Source organism: Notechis scutatus, chromosome 4 (assembly GCF_049901735.1).
Source record: "Notechis scutatus isolate UNSWTSFEM ecotype Mainland chromosome 4, rNotScu1.2, whole genome shotgun sequence".
In the NCBI taxonomy this organism is placed as follows: domain Eukaryota; kingdom Metazoa; phylum Chordata; class Lepidosauria; order Squamata; family Elapidae; genus Notechis; species Notechis scutatus.
Window position 1 is genome coordinate 161,495,436 of NC_142012.1, and position 22,406 is coordinate 161,517,841.

The 22,406-nt window shown below is 45.2% G+C and overlaps 1 protein-coding gene across 2 annotated transcripts in view; it reads left to right on the forward strand.

Moving 5' to 3' along the window:
- Positions 1-5,552, forward strand: part of EPHB3 (EPH receptor B3) — a 138,278-nt gene extending 132,726 nt beyond the window's left edge. For both annotated transcript variants that reach the window (XM_026689819.2, XM_087965414.1), the window contains exon 16: positions 4,188-5,552. In XM_026689819.2, coding sequence (XP_026545604.2) covers positions 4,188-4,296 — 109 coding nt within the window. In that variant the 3' untranslated portion in view covers positions 4,297-5,552. The remainder of the gene's footprint in view (positions 1-4,187) is intronic.
- Positions 5,553-22,406: the final 16,854 nt, after the last annotated feature.

Sequence of the window (22,406 nt, forward strand, 5' to 3'; positions counted from 1 at the left end):
TACTACAACAATATCTGTTGTAGCATTGTAAGAGGAGAGAGTCTGGCAGACTTGGGCATTTTATGACCCTTTAATTGTCCCTGCCCTGCCTTCATGGATTGCTTTTATTTTGAAGGTAACTGCTATTTTTGTTTTCAATTACGTATGTGCATTGATATGGTACCTATGTATCTTCACAACTCTTTTGGTTCGGCCCTCCATAACAGTATCAGTTTCTCATGTGGGCCCTTGCGAAAATTAATTGCCCACCCCGGGTGTACAGTGAGAAAGTAAAAAAACAAAACAGGAGTTTCTGCCTTTTAGTAACAATCACAAAATGTTCTAACAGACTCAACGCTTTTTGGAAAGTGTCTTTAGCTATTGTACTTCTCCGGGAAGGAGGTGATAGTTAACAACCAGGGGTCTCCAACCTTGGCAACTTTAAAACTTGTAGACTTCAACTCCCAGAATTCCTCAGCCAGCTGGCTGAGGAATTCTGGGAGTTGAAGTCCACAAGTCTTAAAGTTGCCAAGGTTGGAGACCTCCGGTTACAACTACCAAAAACCGAGTCAGAACCATCTGGTAAACTGTGTAAATAGAACAATAATAATAATAACAATATCAGGAACAACAGCAGCAGCAATGATGGTGGATAACTGAAACCTCTTTGTGCAAACAAATTTCGGTTTTGGATATTTATCTTATTTTGAAACTCAAAATAATGGCTTTTAAATAAATAACCAAATAACTCTGAACTCAGGCTTCCAACTAGGGTTATCTTCAGGGGGTATCCAAAAGAAAAACTATAATAAAGACAGTGTCCGCAGCTGTGGGACTTCCCCTTTCGTGTATTTGTCAAAAGAAATACATTGGTTGTGTGGTTAGGGCCACCATCTTGGTTTTTCATTGTCCTCATTTTACGACCACATTTGGGACCAGAATTTTCCATTGTTAAGCAAATTGGTTGTTAAGTTACAATGTTTTGTTTTGTTTTTGCCATGGTGGTTAAGAGAATCATGGCAGCTATGAAGTGGATCATGTAGTCATTAAGCAAATCCATTTTTCCCCAAATGGACATTGCTTGTCACAATTGGCAATCACATGACCTCAGTATATTTCAGCCCTCATAATAAATACATGCCAGTTGCCAAGCACCTGACTTTTGATCATGTGGCTGTAGGAATGCTGCAGCAGTCATATAAGTTTGAGGACCGGCCGTAAGTAACTTTTTGCAAAGCTATATTTTCAAACAGTCGCTCAATGGATGGTTGGAAGTCAAAGACTGCCTGTACATACACAAGCACAAACACACAAACACACATGCCTACAAATACTCATCTTGCTAAACCAGAAGTTAAGGCTTAAACTAAAACCTTGATTGAAAAAAAAATTGAACATGTTGGCATCTTTTGATTTAGTTTCATTCTATCAATTTTTCTTCCAGGAATGCCAAATGAAATATGCTTTTTTGAACCACCCAATCTAGATTTTTCTTTTGGGCATAGTTCAATGCTGAAAAAAATGGCCTTAGCCTTTTGTTAGGCCAAAGATTTAAGCATTTGCTTTACATTAACTCATGGATTTCCTAACTTGGCAGCTTTAAGACTTGTGGACTTCAACTTCCAGGATTCCTCAGTTCCTAGTCTCCCCCCCGACCATTTATTCTCCCCCAGCAAAATCCACCCCATAGGATTAATGTTATTTAAAAAAATGGAAAAGGAAATGCTAGGTAAAGTGTCTTCAACTTTTGAAAGAAAGGTGACTTATAAAACAAATAAGCGAATGTTATCTGAGGCTGTTTATACATCTAATATATAAACAAACTCAGAAGCAAGGCTGGGGAATATGATCTTGGTGTGTTTTTCTTTTGGAAAAACAAAGTAGTCATGTATTTACTCATGGAAAAGCCAAAAAGTTTAGAGGCCAAAATGCAACAAAAAAAGCACATTTAGTTGTCCGTTCATTTATTTTTCAAGTCCAGAACATTTTACATTAAAAAGAGAAGTATAACATTTAAAACTAGTGCAACAATCTAAACAAGGAAAACTATATGACAAATATAAAGATCAAAACACAGAAGGAATTTAAAAGACTTAATGTGACATTACGTAGCATTTGAGGCCCACAAAGTAGCCGAAGGACTGTTTTCAGCTTATCTGCTGAAGGGCTTATCCCTAAATATATATACAATAATGCTTTTTAAAGTATCCTTATTTCCAGTAGTATACGTCCCTCTGCAGATAACCAGACCTCCAAATTTTTAACCAAAATACCATTTAAATAATGCATATCAGCCTGTGGAACGTTTTTCATGGAATTTTGGTTAAAAAAAATTAGGGTTGTCTTATCCCTCAATTGGATGGGCTTATATGCAACTTATATATGCGATAGGTGTGTTAAGACTGGTTGCTGTTTTTTCATTTAAAAAAAAAAGGCAAAACCCCACCAATGGAGAAAAAAATGGGAGTAAAACCACTTTCCCCCCGATTCTACTTATTTCATAGGGTTGTCGTCACTAGGGTAAATTGAAAGACGCGGAGCTTAGTATACTCCCCTTTTCTCCTGCGGGAAAAATAGAAATGGAATCCATGCAACAAAATGGCTGCTTGCATCCATGCAGTGGAGATCACTTTTGCTGTGCAATTGTCGAGTGTGTTTGTGTGTGAAAAGGGGGACAGAAAGAAAGAAAGAAGAGAGAGAGAGAGAGAGAGAGAGAGAGAAGAGAAGAAGAAAAAGAAGAAAGAAAGAAAGAAAGAAAGAAAGAAAGAAAGAAAGAAAGAAAGAAAGAAAGAAAGAAAGAAAGAAAGAAAGAAAGAAAGAAAGAAAGAAAGAAGAAAGAGAAATTGGCAGACATGGAGTGTAAATTCAGTCAGCCATTTATGACATGAAAAGTTTAGTACATCCCTTGTAATCTCAGATAGCCCTTTGGTGGACTAATTATTGTTGCTGTTGTTGTTGTTGTTGTTCTTTTTTCACTGGTGGGCTATTTCTAAAGGACAGAATGCTTTGCAGGTTAGCAATCTTTAAATAGTTTTTGCCAGATCGGTGAAAGGGTATATTCTCTCTATATAGGTAGTCCTCAACTTACAATCATTCATTTAGTGGCCGTTCAAAGTTAAACAGCGCTGAAAAAAGCAACTTACGACCGTTTTTCACACTTAATGACAACTGCAGCATCCCCCTGGTCATGTGATCAAAATTCAGCCGCTTGGCAACTGACTCATACTTATGACAATTGCAGTGTCCTGGGGTCATGTGACCTGACAAGAAAATTCCTTTTTCAAATGTTCCTTTTGCGACCTGACAAGAAAATTAAATGGGGAAGCTAGATTCACTTAACAACCGTGTTACTAACTTCGCTACTGTATTGTGATTCACTTAACAACTGTGGTAGGAAAGGCCGTAAAATGGGGCAAAACTCATTTAACAACTGTCTCACCTAAGCAACATAAATTTTGGGCTCAATTGTCATAAGCATACCATTATATACAGTCAGCCCTCAACTTTCAACCATTGCTTAGTGACCATTTGAAGTTACGACAGATCCCTCAAAAACGACTCACAATTCAGTTCCAAAGTTCCAGTGGCCCATGCACACACACACACACACACACACACACACACAGGACTATGTTTTGGGTACTCCTCAACCAACCTGCATTTATGTGCAATGACTTGTAGTCACACGACCCCCATTTTTACCAGAAACTGGTGTGTGCTTCCAGTTTCCCTCAGAAACCCAGTCCACGGGAAAGAACAGGTTCGCTTGCCAACGGCCATGTTCACATAACAACCACAATTTTAAAAAGCTGGTAAAAGCAAGTCAGTCATAAGTTGAGGATTACCTGTATTGCTTTCAGACAGAAGACAAAGGGCTGAAGATCGTATAGTGGCTGTACTGGTTTAATTGGCTTACGTAAAGAGTGCATTTCCTCAAATATTCAATCTTGATTATGTAATCTGGCTGGCTTGGCAGTGCAGATTCAACCCCTTCAGTTTTATCTCTGGTTGTGTATCATTATACGAATCCAGCAAAGGGCTTAAGGTATAGTGGGGAGGTGAGCTTGGAACACCAAACATCTCAAGAACTTCCTTCTAGTGGAGAAACCAAATGTCCACTTGGTATCTCCGGTGGTCCAAGAGTTCCACCACTGGAAATATTTTGTCTTCTGCCCTGCTGACTCATTTCCCCCTTGTTGTCTTTTTAGGGACCTGCTGAGGATAGGGGTGACGCTGGCAGGACATCAAAAGAAGATCTTGAGCAGCATACAGGACATGAGGTTACAAATGAACCAGACTCTGCCAGTCCAGGTTTGACCACGGAGGACTTCTGCCTTTGGAACGGATCCCGCTCCCCTGAGGGTCACTTCCCTAGGATTCTAGTTGGCGGTGCTGCCCAGCTTCCTGAGTTTGAGGAAAGGGGGGGGTTTCTTCATCCTCCCCCAACTACCCCGTTATCGGGGCAGGGAGCTTCTCAGTTTGCCAACAGACCTATGGCGGAATGGACTAGGATGATGACCCTAGCTAGATTTAAAGACACTCCCGGATCTGCAAGAAGTCGCCTTCCTCGTTTTTGCTGCGGCGTTCTTGAAGTGGTGCGCCAACAATTCAGCGTCTTCATATTGAAGACAGGTTTACCGGGGAAGGAACCATCAACAGCCTCTCTGCACATCGTCCCTTTTGTTCACACAAACTGCCCATTCCCCTTACATCTGCCTCCAGCGGTGCCACGGAGGACTTTCAGCTTCCGTGAGCTTTCCTGGTTCAGAGGCCTCACGCGGCCTTCCGTGGCATCCTCCTTACCCACCAGAAATGTGGCCTTTTCTCCTCCATCCCGGCCAAGAGGAACCGTTGCCCCGAGCTGAACGAGCGAAGTCGTCTCTGAGAGTCGCACCACATTAGGACCATGGAACTAACTGGCTGGACATTTTTTTCCCCCCTCTCCATGGCCTTGACAATCGTGGGCCACCCGGGGCCACTCGGAACCGACGGCAAGACGCCTTTTCTGCCGGGGGGGTTAAAGAGCCGGCTGCTTCTTTGGCCCCGGCACACCGGAACGGTGAAGTCGGTGGTGGCTTCAGGACAGGACATGGAACAATTTTGCGCTCTCTCTCCCTTTGGCGTTCCGGGCCTTCCCATCCCAGGGCTTGCCAGCACGAGTTTGCACAAAGATCACACAGATGGACAGCCAGCTTGCCGGCCCAGCGGGATTATAAGGAGGAAAGGCTGCGTGGAGAAGAAGGGGCGGGAGGGAAAGTGCATCCCAGGCCTACCTCCCTATCTCGTTTTCTTGACACACGCTGTGATTGCTGCCAAAAAAAAGACTGGAACACTTCCTCTTTTTTTTTTCTTTTTTTTCTTTTGGTTTTTGGTGGGATTTTTTGTTCTTTTTTGATTTTTTGTTGTTGTTGTTGTTTTGCTTTTGCTTTTTCTTTTCCAAAAGCCTCTGCAGGCCTGAGCCATAGGGTAAACGAGGCTGCCTTGTGAAGCTGGCAAGCTTGCATGTGTAAGAGTGCGTATACTGGCCATCTGGACTGTGCGCCATGGCAGAATAAAGGCAATAATAATTTTAATGAAGTTTCTTTGGAATATGTTGTCTTTCGCTTTCCCTCTGCTCTGCAAGTACCTTGTCAAATCCTGTCCTTTTGCCTTTGTACAGTTGCCTTTTTTTCCCTTATTATTATTATTATCTTTCAGAAGAGTGGAGTGTAATCTTTTCTTTCCATCTCCCAAGTTATAAATAACAAGGCACCAGGAAAATATTTTACATATTCTCTGTGTCAGTGTGTTTTAATCTTGTCCACTTGCCCCAGAACTTTGAGTTTGCTCCTCATTCCTCTATGGCAAAGGTGGGGAATGATAGACCCTTTATGACTTGTGGACTTCAACTCCCAGAATTCCTGAGCTAGCATAGAAGTTCACAAGTCATAAAAGGTCCATTATTCCCCACCCCTGATCTATGACCTTACACTGGGTGTTGGGGTCCAGGGATGTGCAAAAACCTTAAATAGGGGCCATTTAGACTTTGAAATGTTCCATTTTGAGTCTAGACGACTCATTTTGAAAGTAGACAGTTTCCCTGAAAATATGACCTACCCTGAAAGTAAGTCCTCATTTGATTTTTACACATACGCCCAATATAAGCCCTACCCCCCCCAAAAAAAATAAGCCCTAATTAAGGCCTAATTTATCCACCCACTCCAGAGTGCCTGGATAAAAATTATGCTAGGGTGGGGATGGGAGTCGAGCTGCCCTCCAACTTACCTTTGGACAGTTGTAGCCAGAATTCACGCCCATTTCTTCTGCAGCCAGCAAGGCAGGCAAGGCTTTCCTGAAGGACTCTGTAGGTGATAACAAAGCTCTGGATCGATCCAGAGCTCTATTATCGCTGCAGAGGCCTTCAGGAAAGCCTTGCCAGCCGCAGAAGAAAAAATTCCTAAATTCCGCCTCTGATAGCGAAAAGGAGGCCGGGAGCGACGCACGCAAGTGAGGTTATTCAGTGGATGACATCCCCTGAAAATAAGGCCTGGTTCCTTTTTTGGTGGCAAAAAAATATAAGACAGGGTCTTATTTTCGGGAAAAACATGGTAGAATGTGGAAATGTAGTTTCTCGAACAAAAGCGGATGTTTCCAAGTCTAAACTATTTGAATCTAGATGTTTTGCATATCTCTTGCGTGACAGATTTGGATGGATGGACTCATTTACTCTGGATTACAACAAGCAAAATTAAGAGGGTGGGATGTGTGCTGAAGAACAGGAGAGACTGTAGCCAGAAAGTCTTTAATTTGGGATTCTTTTGACCCAAATTATGAAAGCATGAGACCACTTCGTTAGATCCCAAAAGTGTTTCAGACTCATGCCACATTCCTACAGATGGAATCAAGGTGTGTGTGAGGGAAAATACCCAATAGGCATTCAATCTAGCCGGCTTCTCTTCCAGTTTTGGGAATCCATCCTATCCTTCCACTTGAGGGTTTCTGCATTCAGAGAAAGTGGAAACGAGGATGCAGATTCCTCTTTTTTGTATGTGTGAATTTCCATGCCTTCCAGAGAGAAAGAATGGCAAAAAAAATGAGAAGGAACTGAACCTCCTGCTCCTCGTTTTCCATTCTTTGTGTAAGGACATTCTCCCCTCTCCCCCATTCCCCCCCCCCCATTTCACAACTTCCTTGAAGTTGGGGGAGCCATTCCTTGAAGCTGGCCCAGTCCCTAGCTTTAAAAAAAAAAAAAAAAAGTAGCATTTTTAAGCCCATCTGCCATTTTCCCTGTTTTCTGCCTTGACTTTTCCCTGGTTTCTTCTACCTTCTAGCTTAATAGGGAGGAAGAGTAGCAGGCTTGCAAAGCAATTGGTGCACGCTCTTTGTGGAACAAAGCAGATCTGTCACTGCTATCATCCATCATCCTGTGTTTCATTCACCTGACGCTCTGCAGATGTTTTTTTGTTTTGTTTTTCTTCCTGGCATAAAAGAGGCTGGCTTCCTCTAACCCAGGTTGAGGGAACTGTGGCCCTTTGATGACTTGTGAACTCCTGGGAATTGAAGTCCACAAGTCATCAAAGGGCTACAATGGTTCCTCAGCTCTGCTCTTAACCAGAGAAGATCCTACACACAACTAGCTTAGGTGCATGAAATGGCAGAGGGATGTATATCGGACCGGGAGTTTGCTGGATTTGAACAGATGACAAAAGGAGCATCGTGCTGTAATTCCCAATTCAAAAAGATGGAGTTTGTGTGTGCTGTGTGGCATCCAGATGCAGCCCTGTTTTTAATTTTCCACTAATTAGCCAATTAAGGCTGCGCATAATCTTGTCTCTTTGCTGGAGTCTCGTGGAGGATTCCTTCCATGTCGTCTTTCTCTGGGCCTCATCCAGCTTTGAAACTTTATCTCCCCGTGTCCTGATTCCTTCCTGACCTTCATTCGGGGCCCAGACTGTCTGAGAAAAAGCCAGTGCCTAGTCTTGCAGATGGTATGTCCCTGGAGAGGGGACTGGAGAGGGTTGGGGAGCAGCTGGCTTCCTTGCAGCCAAGCCCAGGTAAGGGATCTATAGAGGAGAGGAATCCTTTCCTTCCGATCAAGGACGAAAGATGCCTCTGGGCGGCCAGCTACACATTCCTGCATTGCCTCCTGCATGGAGACAAATACAAACCATTTCCGTCAGCTTGTCTGTTCTTGTCCTTCTCCTCTTTCATAAAGAAGGCCCTTTGGAAACGGGCGGCTCGTCCCAAAAACACGTGTGGCCAGCGCATAGACGGCTCTTCCAGAACTGTCCCTTTGATCACAGCTTCTCCACGTCCAGCTGCTTCCCTTTGTCGTAAGCCCAGGGATGGGGCTTAAACAATGGCCAGAAGCCACCACTACCACCCCCCAAGGGCTTAAAGATGGGGTTGGAGGTCTGAGAAGCTTCTGAGGGAAATTGCAGCTCTCGGAGCTTCCAAGAGCCTCGTGAGAGGTTGCAACAGCCAAGACCATGCTGGCTGGAGGGGGGCTTATGAAAATTGACCCCTAGGAAAGGTCCTGGATGCGCGGTGGCGCAGTGGTTAGAGTGCAGTACTGCAGGCTGCCTGCAATTTGGCAGTTTGAATCTCACCAGGCTCAAGGTTGACACAGCCTTCCATCCTTCTGAGGTGGGTAAAACGAGGATCCCAGATGGTTGGGGGCAAATAGGCTGACTCTGTAAACCGCTTAGAGAGGGCTGTCAAGCACTGTAAAGCAGTATATAAGTCTAAGTGCTATTGCTAGCCCAGGGAGATATGCTTGTAAGATATATACCCTCGGGCGGTGCTTGGTACTTTTTGAGCTTGGTGGTTTTCTTGTAGACGTTTCATTACCAAGCTAGGTAATATCATTAGTGCAGATATACCCTTCCATCCAACAGGGCCTTCCTGTGACATATGACCTACCTAAGCAACGTTGATTCAACTCCAAGCCAAATCACCCAAATGTTAGGAAATGTATTTGAATATTAGTAGCTCGGGTTGGTAGTTAGGCTGTTGGTCTGAGCTCCGAGCTTGCAAACATTTCATCATCCAGAGAAACAACACTAATTTGCACGTTATAAAAAGGTATTTAAAGACCTGTGTTCTGTCAGACAAGCACAACTCAAAACGCACCGACAAGGTCTCCTCGAATGGTGATGAAACCTTTGCAAGCGAATTGCCACACTCGGAGCGCAAACCCAACAGCCTAAATGCTAGGGAATTTCTAGAAGCCTGGAACGCTGACAAATTAATAGACACATAAACATAAACAAGATATACATACTATGCAGAAGAGACAATCAACAAGCTGAAAAGGGAATAAAAAGTCCAAAATATCTCCCCGCCAGCAATCAGATGAACATAGATTGACTCCAAGATTAATTCCAGACTAACAATCAAGTAAACAATATCCCAGTCAAGGAACTGCCAAACAAGCCAGCAGTAAGCAGTCCAACCAAAGAATTTCTAAGACCATCCTCAGGTAATAGAATATAAACTGACAGCAAACCCCACTCCTTACTAGCACTGATGATATTATCTAGTTCGGGTAATGAAATGTTTGCAGGAAAACAAGCAAGCTCCCTGAGCTACACATATTCTCCTTTATCAATTCGAGTCCTTTGCAAAGGTTAGGGAAATGCCCAGCATGTATAGCCATACTAAGTTTGGCCAGTATTGGCTCTCATTAGGTTTTAGCATGATGCAGAAGTGTTGATTTGTGGTTCTAGGTCTTTCATGAACCAAAACAGAGCAGAATAACAGAACTGGAAGGGACCTTGGAGGTCTTCTAGTCCAACCCTCTGCTCAAGTTTCAGAGAAGTGGCTGTCCAGTCTATTCTTAAAAGCCTCCAGTGATGGAGCACCCATAAACGTCTGAAGGCAAGCCTTTCCACTGATTAATTGTTCTCACTGTTAGAAAAGCAAACCAAAGTTTGAACTCAAGTAAACAGCTTTAGCACGTTTATGTGAATTCACAGCTTGGTTTTGAAATCCATCTATGTTGGTCAACATGGCTTGATGAGTTCCCAGAGATTCATCACACTGTTGGGACCTGCCTGCACCAAGTTGGCCACACATTCGAACGTGAATGGAGAGGCTGTTTGGACAATCCTTCCGGGAGGGTGCCGTTGGACGGACACATGTCAATCCTTCAAACATCCTCCAAGGCAAACAACTGGAATAGCGCTATAAAATGATCCAGTCAAGGCTTTATTCATTTCTGAACTTTAGATCTGATTTTGAAAAATGTTGCTTTCTTTACAGAGCATGAGTCTTAACACGGAAGCAAATTCTCTGTGGATAAATTACAAGTACAGGTAGCCATCGACTTATGGCGGTAATGGAGTCTGGAATTTATATCCTTGGTCATGATGGTCATAAGTTGAGGCATCCATTTCCCTGACTCGATTTTACCACATTTTTACCACATTACCATATATATATATATATATATATATTTGGTGGCAATTATTAAGCAGACACGATGGCCATTAAGCAAAGGCCGCTGTTCTCAAACCTATTGTATGCAATAGGGGGCGGGATGGTCTTACTGGCTAGGGAATTCTAGGAACTGAGATCCACATTTCTTAAGAGTTGCCAAGGTTGGGTAACGCTGGGATGGAAGGATGGATGGACGGACTGACTTGCTCGCCGTGGTGGGATTCAAATTTATTTTTTTTACTACCGGTTCTGTGCGCGTGGCTTGGTGGGCGTGGTGTGGCTTGGTGGGTGTGGCAGGGGAAGGATACTGCAAAATCCCCATCCCCTCCCCACCCCACTAACCTGCTTTCCAGCTCCGTTCTCCTGTGTAGGGCAACCAAAGAAGACCCAGCCAATCAGCTGGGACTCTGGAGGCGGAGAATAGATGGGGGCGGGGTTCAATCAGAGGTGGTATTTGCCGGTTCTCCAAACTACTCAAAATTTCCACTACCGCTTCTCCATAACGGGTCAGAACCTGCTGAATACCACCTCTGACTTGCTGGCGGTGGAATTCTGGGACTTGAAGTCCACAAGTCTTAATGTTGCCAAGGTTGCCTGCTCCAAATGGAGACCCCTTTTCTCTCTTCTCCCCTCTAGACGTAGCCTGCCATCTGCTCTCCTCCCTCTGCCGCCTCCCGAGCTCTCTAATTCTCCTCCCTGACTAAGCCGGCTGCCTCTGACTTCCGTCCATTGATCTCCTCTTCGCTTTCATCTCTCAGCCGTTCTCTCCCCGCTGCACACACACACACCCTTCTCTCCTTTCGGGAGTCTTCCCCAAGATTCAGCTGCTGCTCCCAGTCTGGGCAAGTGGGCCAACCGGAGCTGGTTGCATGAGGATCCCCAGGGGCTCTTCTGGCTAAAGCCCATTTCCTTTCAAGGGGCATCAAAGGCTTTGGAGCTGCCAGTGGGGGCTTTCCAAAAATCTTGGCCATGTTTGGGGGGGAAAAAAGAGGAGCAAAGCACAGCAGCTATTTATCTGGGCAACTTTTTCAAAGACGAAGTTCATCCGAAGATTTATTTTTTTTAGGGGGGTTTTCAGGGAGTTTTCCCTGAATCCAAAGATAAATATATTTATTTACTTTTATTTATTTAGAAAATTTATATAGCTGCCAACTCACTCACAAATTCCAAAGTCGTGCAAGTGATTTTTCTTTTTTTTCTTTTTTTTTTTGCTAAAAGATGCTACTCTGTATAAAGTAGTCCTTGACCAGAATGGAGGCTCTAAATTTCCATTGCTAAACAAGCCACTTGTTAAGTGAGTCTTCTTGCCCCCATTTGATGACCTTTCATGCCACAGCTGTTAAGTGAATTACTGCAGTTTTGTTCCGTGATGTTGGCTTCCCCGTTGGGTTTGCTTGTCACAAGGCCGCAAAAGGTGACCCTAGCACCCCAGGGCACTGCAACCGTCACAAATATGAGTCAGTTGCCAAGCATCTGAATTTGGATCATGTGAGGGATGCTGCAGTGGTCTTTTAAGTGTGAAAAACAGTTGTAGGTCACTTTTTTAGCTCCATTGTCATTTTAATCGGTCGCTAAATGAGGACTACCAGTAGCGGAGGGGATCAGGATGGCTTAAATTAGCAATTTGTTTCCCAAAGGATTCACAAACCCACATTACTTCAGTTTTGTCCAATAATGAAAGTTTATCTTTTTTTTCTGGATCCTCCAGTTTCCTACCCAACCTCCAGTCAAACTCCAATCATTGTCAGGAGTCGATCTAATGACAGAAACACACATGGCCACCGTCTGTTTTGGGGTTGTATTGTACCACCGACATGTGTGTGCCCTCTTGATAAGTAATCTGCTACTGGGCTATTTATTCTCAGGGGTGGGATTCAAATTTCTTAACAACCAGTTCTGTGGGCGTGGCCTAATTTGTGGATGTGGCTTGGTGGTCATGTGACTGTGTGGGCATGGCTTGTATGTAAATATTATAAATATTTAGGTAAACATTGATTTTTTTATTTAAAAAAAAGAGCAACTTTTACCCAAAAGCAGGCAAAGCAGGCAAGCAGATTGAGTTGCTCACAGAATTACAGATTCACTTAGAGATCTTTCTATCTGCAATCGGCTACCTGAGTCTGCACTGAAAAGTAGAAGCTTCAGTCCTAAGGAAGGTTCGGCTCTGCTTTTAGATTGGCTAGAAAGCAAGAAACGCAAGGATTTCCTGCTTTCTAGCTAATCTAAATCTCCTGGCAGAGCAGAACAGCTGATGGTCGGGAAAGAAAAAAAGGAAAAATAGCAACTTACCAAACCAGGCAAGTTGGATGGCTCGCATGCCAGGTAAGGAATGAGTGGGCGGGGAAGGGGAGGGGCCAGCCAATGGAGTGATTTGCCAGTTCTCCAAACTGCGGACAATCATACATGCGTGTGTGCAACATTTGCAAGAAATCATCAGCTGTGCTGCCTGGACAGCTGACAAGCGCCGCGCCCGGGTGCGCAGCGTTTGAAAATCCTCTTGTTTCCTGGTTTTTCAACCTCAGCTGCTAAGGAGGGAAAAACAGGGAATAAAGGACAACCAAGAGCCCGGGCAGGCAGGTGGGCCAAACACCGAATCGGTTCAATGTCAGTTGTTCTTCGCAGCTACTGGTTCTATAGAACCGGGCCGAACCAGTAGCATCCCACCCCTGGCTATTCTCCATTTTCCCTACCATCCCTTTTGGTCTGCAAGTTTCTACATTATTCCCTTAATAGAATTTCCAAGTAGTACCCTTATTTAACACAAGTAGTCCTTGACTTACCGCCATTTGCTGTTCAGTACTAATAGCACTGAAAAAAGTGACTTATAACCAGCCCTCCCACTTATGACTATCGCAACGTGACCATCATCATGCGATAAAAATTTGAACATTTGTCAATCGGCTTGTATTTTACAACGGTTGCACTGTCGTGTGATTGCCATTTGTGACTTTATCACTGAGAAGCAAAGTGCAGGTAGTCCTCGACTTTGGTTGCCCTGCACAGGAGAATGGAGCTGGAAAGCAGGTTAGTGGGGTGGGGAGGGAATGGGGATTTTGCAGTAACCTTGCCCTGCCACGCCCACCAAGCCACGCCCACCAAGCACCAAGCCATGCCCACCAACCCACACCACGCCCACCAAGCCACGCCCACAGAACCGGTAGTAAAAAAATTTGAATCCCACCACTGCAGGGTAGCCTCCATATTGATGTTCAAAAAAAAAATCAAAATGGCAACCACAACTGTGCCGTTGAACTTTTGAACCTTGGGCAGATCCTGCAGACATCCCAATTTGCACCTCTTGTACGAAAACAAGAGGGACAGACTGTGTCCGATCCTGGCTTGTCTCCCGCTGTCGAAATATTTCGCACGAGGGAACCCTGGTTTAGTTTTCTGTCCCCTTGCATGGACAGCCATGCTCCCAAAGTATTTTGTGATGCTTCCCAGAGGTTCTTTTGTAATTTACGCTGCAGTAAAAAGTATGATTTCCAAAGCTCTTGCACACTTGCATGGAGTGGGTCTGCACTGAACCGGGCTGGGTGTGCTTATGTTAAAAGAACAACCACCCAAGGCAAGGGGCAGCTGCCTTTGTAGCCCCCCCCCCTTTTTTTTTTTTAAAGAAACATGTTTTCAATTAAGCTATTTCGGAAATTTATGAAGCTCTGGAGTCTGTGTGGGTTTAATGAAGGTTGGGGAGAGGAGAGAAGAAGGAATAGCAGTAATGTGAGCATTCGTCGATCCCTTGGGCGGGGGGGCGGTATACTTCGTTGTATCTGTGCCTCGTCAAAATGTCTGGTCATCTGGCTTTAAGCCAGCAGCTTTCAACCTTGGCAGCTTGAAGATGTGTAGACTTCAACTCCCAGAATTTCCCAGCCAGCCTTGCTGGCTGGGGAATTCTGGGAGTTGAAGTCTACACATCTTCAAGCTGCCAAGGTTGAAAAACAGTAAGCCACCCCAATAATCACTCCAGCAATTTCACATACAGCATAGTACAACCATGTTGTGGCACCAATGGTTTTTACACAGCACATGATGAAACTGAAAGGCGTTTTGGGAGACAGGGGTGCCTGTGTGTTGTTGTTGTTGTTGTTGTTGTTTTTCAACCAATTGATCGTCAGGGGTTTCCTCGGGATGAGGTACGAATAACAGCAAAATCAAGATGGAGGCTGAGGTAGTGCTATCGATTTTCAATTGTTTTCTCCAAGAGCATCTTTGATTCGATCATCATAATCACCATCTTGGCTTTTTGGATCTGATCCTGTGGACCTGATCCTGATTCTGAGAGGAAACCAAATGTGTCCAGTGCAAAGAATGACCAGATGTTGTTAGTAGCTAGAAGACAAAGGATAGATACACAAGAGAGTGTTTGCATACTTGGACCCACATGGACTAAAGCGGTATTTTTCAAGGCAACTTCATGTGGACTTCAACTCCCAGAATTCTGAGAGAGCTGAAGTCCATCCATGCTGGCTGGGGAATTCTGGGAGCTGAAATCCGTCCATGCTGGCTGGGGAATTCCGGGAGCTGAAATACACCCATGCTGGCTGGGGAATTCCGGGAGCTGAAATCCGTCCATGCAGGCTGGGGAATTCTGGGAGCTGAAATCCGCCCATGCTGGCTGGGGAATTCTGGGAGCTGAAATCCGTCCATGCAGGCTGGGGAATTCTGGGAGCTGAAATCCGCCTATGCTGGCTGGGGAATTCTGGGATCTGAAGTCCATCCATGCAGGCTGGGGAATTCTGGGAGCTGAAGTCCATCCATGCAGGCTGGGGAATTCTGGGAGCTGAAGTCCATCCATGCAGGCTGGGGAATTCTGGGAGCTGAAATCCGCCTATGCTGGCTGGGGAATTCTGGGAGCTGAAGTCCGTCCATGCAGGCTGGGGAATTCTGGGAGCTGAAATCCGTCCATGCAGGCTGGGGAATTCCGGGAGCTGAAATCCGTCCATGCAGGCTGGGGAATTCTGGGAGCTGAAATCCGCCCATGCTGGCTGGGGAATTCTGGGAGCTGAAATCCGCCCATGCTGGCTGGGGAATTCTGGGAGCTGAAATCCGCCCATGCTGGCTGGGGAATTCTGGGAGCTGAAATCCGTCCATTCAGGCTGGGGAATTCTGGGAGCTGAAATCCATCCATGCAGGCTGGGGAATTCTGGGGCTGAAATCCGCCCATGCTGGCTGGGGAATTCTGGGAGCTGAAATCCATCCATGCAGGCTGGGGAATTCCAGGAGCTGAAATCCGCCCATGCTGGCTGGGGAATTCTGGGAGCTGAAATCCGTCCATGCAGGCTGGGGAATTCTGGGAGCTGAAATCCGTCCGTGCAGGCTGGGGAATTCTGGGAGCTGAAATCCATCCATGCAGGCTGGGGAATTCTGGGGGCTGAAATCCGCCTATGCTGGCTGGGGAATTCTGGGAGCTGAAATCCATCCATGCAGGCTGGGGAATTCTGAGAGCTGAAATCCGCCCATGCTGGCTGGGGAATTCTGGGAGCTGGTCCACCCATGCTGGTTGTGTAATTGTGCAATTGCTTCCTTCATTTTAGCATTTCTCTGACTGTCCAGACCAGCTCTCCAGCCATTAATAACATGTTTTATCGCTGCTTCCATCTCTTCTCTTTCATGAAAGAGAGCTGCAAAATGCATGGAGAGCTAATTTGGGAGTCCAGTGGGTGCCTGTGGAATTTGTGGAAGGTATGTTGTGGGTTGTTCTGATGCATTCCTCTTATGGGAGGGGAGGCATCCACAAAATGGTGGGTTGGGTCAGTGAAAAAATCCCCACTGACCAGAGAGGCAAGAAGTAAGGCTACTTTCCATCAGAGCCTCCTGCCTGTTCAGAGCCAGCCATTGTTTTCCTCTGTCCTTTTGCTTCCTCAGTTGAATATCTTTTGAGGTAGGTCAGACCTGAGACAGGCACCGCAAGAAATATTAGGTTTATAGATATTGGCTATTAACTGATACTTGAAAGCTTGTTAGTCTGTCTGTCTGTCTGTCTGTTTGTCTGTCTGTCTGTCTGTCTTTCTTTTCCTTCCTTCCTTTTTTTTTCTCTTTAAATATTTTTTTTTAAAATGCTACGTGGCCATATGTCTCATACACAATAATCCTAGGAGTGTCACAATAAGATTAAATAAAAACAGAACAAAAAGAAACCAACCATCATATAGAGTTGAGTTGTGAGCTGCTCACAGTTGTTGTTGAGATGGGCAGCTATAGAAGTCAAATTGAATCAAATTGAATCAAATTGAATCAAATTGAATCAAATATAGATAGATGATAGATAGATAGATACATGATAGATAGATAGATAGATAGATAGATAGATAGATAGAGATACTTGAAGTGAGATGATAGATAGATAGATAGATAGATAGATAGATAGATAGATAGATAGATAGATAGATAGATAGATAGATAGATAGATGAGAGAGAGAGAGAGAGATGATAGATAGATAGATAGATTTCTGTATTCACCGGTTGGCTGGGCTCACATCTATCCCAGTCCAAAGCTCAGGTGAAGATCCAGTTTCTCTCCCTCTTATACTAAAAAGAGTCAAGACAGACCAATCTAGAGTTTCTTTCTCACCCTTTCCTGTTTTCTGGGGCACATCCTATAATTTCATCAATGGCTGTTGCATGTTTTCTTCAAGGCCATCTAGGTACTCCTCAACAGGAAACAAGGGGACACTTTGCAAAAAAAAAAAGCCCTAGATCACCATTCCTCCCACCCCAAAGATTTTTAGAAACGGCCTCTGCAGGGGATTTCAAAAACTACAAGATAGCTGATGCCATGTCACGATGGGAGCAATACTTCTCTTCATTTGTGAAACAGAAAAGATGCAGGGTTTAATCACAACATTGTGCCACCCATCTTTTTTGACACACACACACGTAATTTCCACGCTGGCTTTCATGCCTAAGGCGGGACTAGAACTCACAGTCTCCTCATTTCCTAAGCCCAGGAGTGGGTTGCTGGGGGTTCGCAGGGGTTCGGAAGAGCCCCTAGCTAAGGTACTGTGCAGTTCGGAGAACACCCAAATCCCACTCCTGGCTGCCCCTGCCCACCCCACCCTGCCCCTCCCCTCTCAGGAGTGCCCACATGGCCCATTTTGGATGCAGGTAAGCACAGGGCATGCGCAGAGGCTAGAGGAAGGTGAAAACCGGGCCACCCGGAAGTTCAGAATGGGCCCATTTCCAGCTTCCAGAGAGCCTCCGGAGCCCAAGGAGGCCGTTTTCACCCTCCCAGAGGTTCAAGGAAAACCTCCGGAGCCCGGAGAGGGCAAAAATGCCCCCCCCCCATATGGTGCAGGAGGCCAACTAGGCCACGCCCACCATCGCCACACCCACCCAGCAACCGGGCAGAGAACCCTTTGCTAAAATTGTTGAAGCCCACCCCTGCCTAGGCCAGCACCTTAGCCACTAGACTAAACCAAACTGGCCCGGAATTAAGCATGGAACCTCCATGTTCCAACGCAGTCTACCTTCAAACGGGAGGGGAAAAAAAAAAAGAAGGACAACGGATTCTCTCCAGCTTTGAAGAAAAATCTCTGTCAGAGTTTCGAGGGTCTGGGATCTGACTGAGAAAAGGACTTCATAAGATCTTCAGAAGCGGGTCCAGATCGGCTAGTAAATCTCCTCTCTGTCTAGGAAATGAAGATGGAAGGAGGAAGGAAGACAATGATGGTTCTTTGGCCAAAAATAAAAATAAAATAAAATATCTGGGCAGCCCTAGATTTATTCTACCCCTAACCTCCCCTCCCAGTTTAAATTATTGTGGAAGCACAGTGACTAAGAACGCTGCTAGCATCAAAAAATAAAATAAAATGGAGGGGCCTTGGTTTACTTGGACCCCCCCCCAACTGGAAGGTCCCTGGCCGGCTGGAGGATGGGCCAAGTCTGCAGCAAACAGCCCTAATCTCCCTTCCTCCCCCTCTTTTCTCTTTCAAACTCCCCACCACCCACTCACCCACCCTCCATCTCCTGCAAACTGGCCCATCCAATCTTATCCCATTGATGTTTTCCTTTCTAATCCCCTGTTTAGGACTTAAGCAAGGGAAAGAAAGGGACGAATTGTTTGCATTTTTTTGGAAAGGGCTGCCGAGCTGGGGAAAGTTTGTTGGGAGGGGGGGGTGGGGGCAAAAATTCTCCAAATAAACGCTAAATAAATGCCAACTATGGGGCCTCCTTAAGCCCGCTTCCCACTGCCCGATGGGAAAGGCAGATGGGTGGGGGAGAGAATGCAGTTTGTAGCTGATCAAAAGGAGGACATTTGGAGCTTAAATGGCCCCCAGTGCGCACTGTTTTCAAGGGGAGGAAGAAGGCTGGTGGCGTTTCCACAGAGAGCCATTTTGTGGGAAGTTGGGCAGCAAAGAAATTTAATTAATAAATAAAAGTAAGGGCTCGGAACCAAAGTCTTGAACCAGAACAGTTTAGGAGGGGTGGAAGCTAAAACATAGGAAGAATCGTTGCAAGAAGGACATGAGAGCAGGATTCCAGAATTTGTGGGGCTCCCCCAAAGAAGAGAGGGTCAACTTATTCTCCAAAGCACCAGAAGGCAGGACAAGAAACAACGGGTGGAAACGAATCCAGGAGAGAAGCAACCTGGAATTAAGGAGAAGCTTGCTAACAGTGTGAACAATTAACCCGTGGAACAGCTTTGCCTTCAGAAGTTGTGGGGGCTTCATCACCGGTTGTTTTTAAGAAGAGACTGGACAGCCACCTATCTGAAAGGGTTAATAGGATCTCCTTGGTCAGCAGGAGGCTCCTAGATCCCTTCCAATCTATTCTGATCGATTGGTTGGTACAGTGGTGGGATTCCAATTTTTTTTTACTACCGGTTCTGTGAGCGTGGCTTGGTGGGTGTGGCAGGGGAAGATACTGTAAAATCTCCGGTCTACCGGTTCTCCACAACTGGTCAGAACCTGCTGAATACTACCTCTGGGTTGGTAGTTTAGAGCAGAGCCTGTTGGAAGAAATACCTTTCGGGGTTCAGTTCCAAGTGGGGAAAAAGACACTGGAAACATGGAGGCTGCTGGGAAAGATGGTTTAATAGTGGACAGGACCACATGCCTTGGAGCTCCTGAGCGAAAAGGGATGATCACATGCTTCAAGATGTTGGGTGAAGGAAAGGAAGGGCCAAGATGCTGAGAGACTCTTAGTTATATACCCTCTGTTGGGATTTGACTTTGAGCTTGTATTCTGACTGGTTGTCAGACTCCCATGGGGCAACTGAGCCTTGCTGGATGATGATGTAATGAAAGGGCTTTGGGCAATTCCTATTATAGCTCTACCTGGAGTAGATCTTTGTTATGTAAAATAGACTGGCCTAGGCCAGAGCAATGGCCCATTAGCAAAGGTGGGGGGGCGGTGTGCTTCTGCTTCTGAGGTGAGTTTCTGCTTTTGAGTTTCTACTTCTCTTTTAGGGGAAATATTCTGCCTTTTTAATATTTCCTAGGATGTTTCATTTTTCTAGGGGAGGGGTGGGTGCTAACTCCCTACAGGTGTCAAACTGGATTTTTTTTTTTCAAGGCCCGGATCAACATTGTAGTTCTCGTCTGCAGGCCAGCCGGGGTGGGTGGGGGCAAGGGGGTGAGGGGGAGGGAGATGGGATGGACGCCTCCTGCACCACCCTACCGGCCAAAACGGGGCATAGGGGGGCTTATACGGCCCCCTCTGCACCCTATTTTCGGCCTAGACAGCCTCCTGCAGCACTTGGCCAGCCAAAGCAGGGGGGGCGGCCCTTCAGTGGTGGGATTCAATTTCTTTTACTACTGTGGGCATGGCTTGGTGGGCGTGGCAAGGGAAGGAGACTATAAAATCTCTAGTCAGAGGCGGCATTTGCCGGTTCTCCGAACTACTCAAAATGTTCGCTACCAGTTCTCCGAACTACTCAAAATGTCCACTACCAGTTCTCCGAACTACTCAAAATGTCCGCTACCAGTTCTCCGAACTACTCAAAATGTCCCCTACCAGTTCTCTGAACTACTCAAAATGTCCGCTACCAGTTCTCCGAACTACTCAAAATGTCCGCTACCAGTTCTCCAAACAACTCAAAATGTCCGCTACCAGTTCTCCGAACAACTCAAAATGTCCGCTACCAGTTCTCCGAACTACTCAAAATGTCCGCTACCAGTTCTCTGAACTACTCAAAATTTCCGCTACCGGTTCTCCAGAACCGGTCAGAACCTGCTGAATACCACATCTGGGCGGCTTAATGGGGGGGGGCACAACCAATTTTTGGCCTCCATGGCCTCCTGCAGCACTCTGCCAGCAGATGAGTTTCCGTTTTGGCCGGCAGAGGCACCACGAGCTGGTCTTTTGATATTTCCAGGCCGGCCTCGTGGGCCAGATCTAATCACCCCGCAGGTCGTATCTGGCCCACAGGCCTTGAGTTTGATACCCCTGGTATAGAGAAAAGAACTAGGGGTGACCTGATAGCAGTCTTCCAATGGCTTGGTTGGTGGGCATGGCTTGGTGGTCATGTTATTGGCTGGGCGTGGCCAACTCAATATCACTCACGTCGAGGCACGCATCTCCTCGCCTGGCCTCTCATGACTGTGGTGGGGATGCTGCAACAGTCGTAAGTGTGAAAAATGGTCATAAGTCACTTTTTTCAGTGCCATTGTAACTTTGAATGTTCACTCCACATAAGCAAAGTACCTTCAAAGGAGGGGGAAAAAAACTCCAGAGACGTTCCTGAGACAGGAAGTCTAGTCCTGCCAAGAATGTAATAAGGGTTAACGGAGAGGCAGTTTCTGTAAGCAACACCAGAATGTTTCCTTCCTGCCTTCCTTACAGGATTAGGCCAGTAATTCCTTCTAACAACCGGTTCTCCGAACTGCTTAGAATGTTAACAACCGGTTCTAGCGAATAGCTGTGAACCTGTAGAATCCCACCCCTGCTCCAATGTCTTTTCCAGCCTTGTCATTCTATATTCTATGGCTTGAATAGAAACCATTGTGAAGTTTTTAGTTAAAGCATTCTTTAAGAGAGAGAGAGAGAGAGAGAGAGAGAGAGAGAGCAAAAGTGAGGGATATGGCAGTGAATTCATTTCCAGGTTTAGTCTGCAACTTTTCAAAACCCAAAGCCTCCCACTTTGTTTGATTTTTTTTCCCCTCCTGTTTTTAAGTATGGCAGTTCTTTATTCTTTTATTTTGATTATTGCATAAGCTTAACCAGATATCGTACAAGGATAAAGGTACAAAAGAATAACGAAAAAAAAAAAAAAAGCAAGATTAAAAAATGAAGCGTGTTAAATGTTGGCAAGGGAAACTTTGATAAAGACACGTTCTCTCCTTCCCACCTCTTCCATTTTTCCCCAACACCGCTAACTGCTATTTAAATATTTGCACTAAGCGTGAACATCAGACATCGAAGATTATTGCTGATAGCCACTTAAATCCTTTCATCTGTTATTTTTTAATTAGTCTCTTAACTCTTTTCGAAAAAAACATATTCAAAATGACTCAGTTTTCCAGGCTGTGTAATCTGCTGTATATAAAGGAGTCAATCTTTCTTCCTTCCTTCCTTCCTTCCTTCCTTCCTTCCTTCCTTCCTTCCTTCCTTCCTTCTTCTTTTTCTTTCTTTCTTTCCTCTTCCTTCCTTCCTCCTCTTCCTTCCTTCCTTCTTTCATTTTCTTCCTTCTTCCTCCTCCTCCTTCCTTTCTTTCATTTTCTTCCTTCCTCCTCCTTTTTCTTTCTTTCTTTCTTTCTTTCTTCCTTCTTTCTTTCTTTCTTTCTTTCTTTCTTTCTTTCTTTCTTTCTTTCTTTCTTTCTTTCTTTCTTTCTTTCCTTCCTTCCTTCCTTCTCCTCCTCTTCTTCCTTCCTTCCTTCCTTCCTTCCTTCCTTCCTTCCTTCCTTCCTTCCTTCCTTCCTTTCTTTCTTTCTTTCTTTCTTTCTTTCTTTCTTTCTTTCTTTCTTTCTTTCTTTCTTTCTTTCTTTCTTTTCCTTTCTTGTCTAGCAAGTCCCACCTCTCAAGAAAACCACAGAAAACCTGCACTTTGTCCATGTTGTAGGGAACAGAAC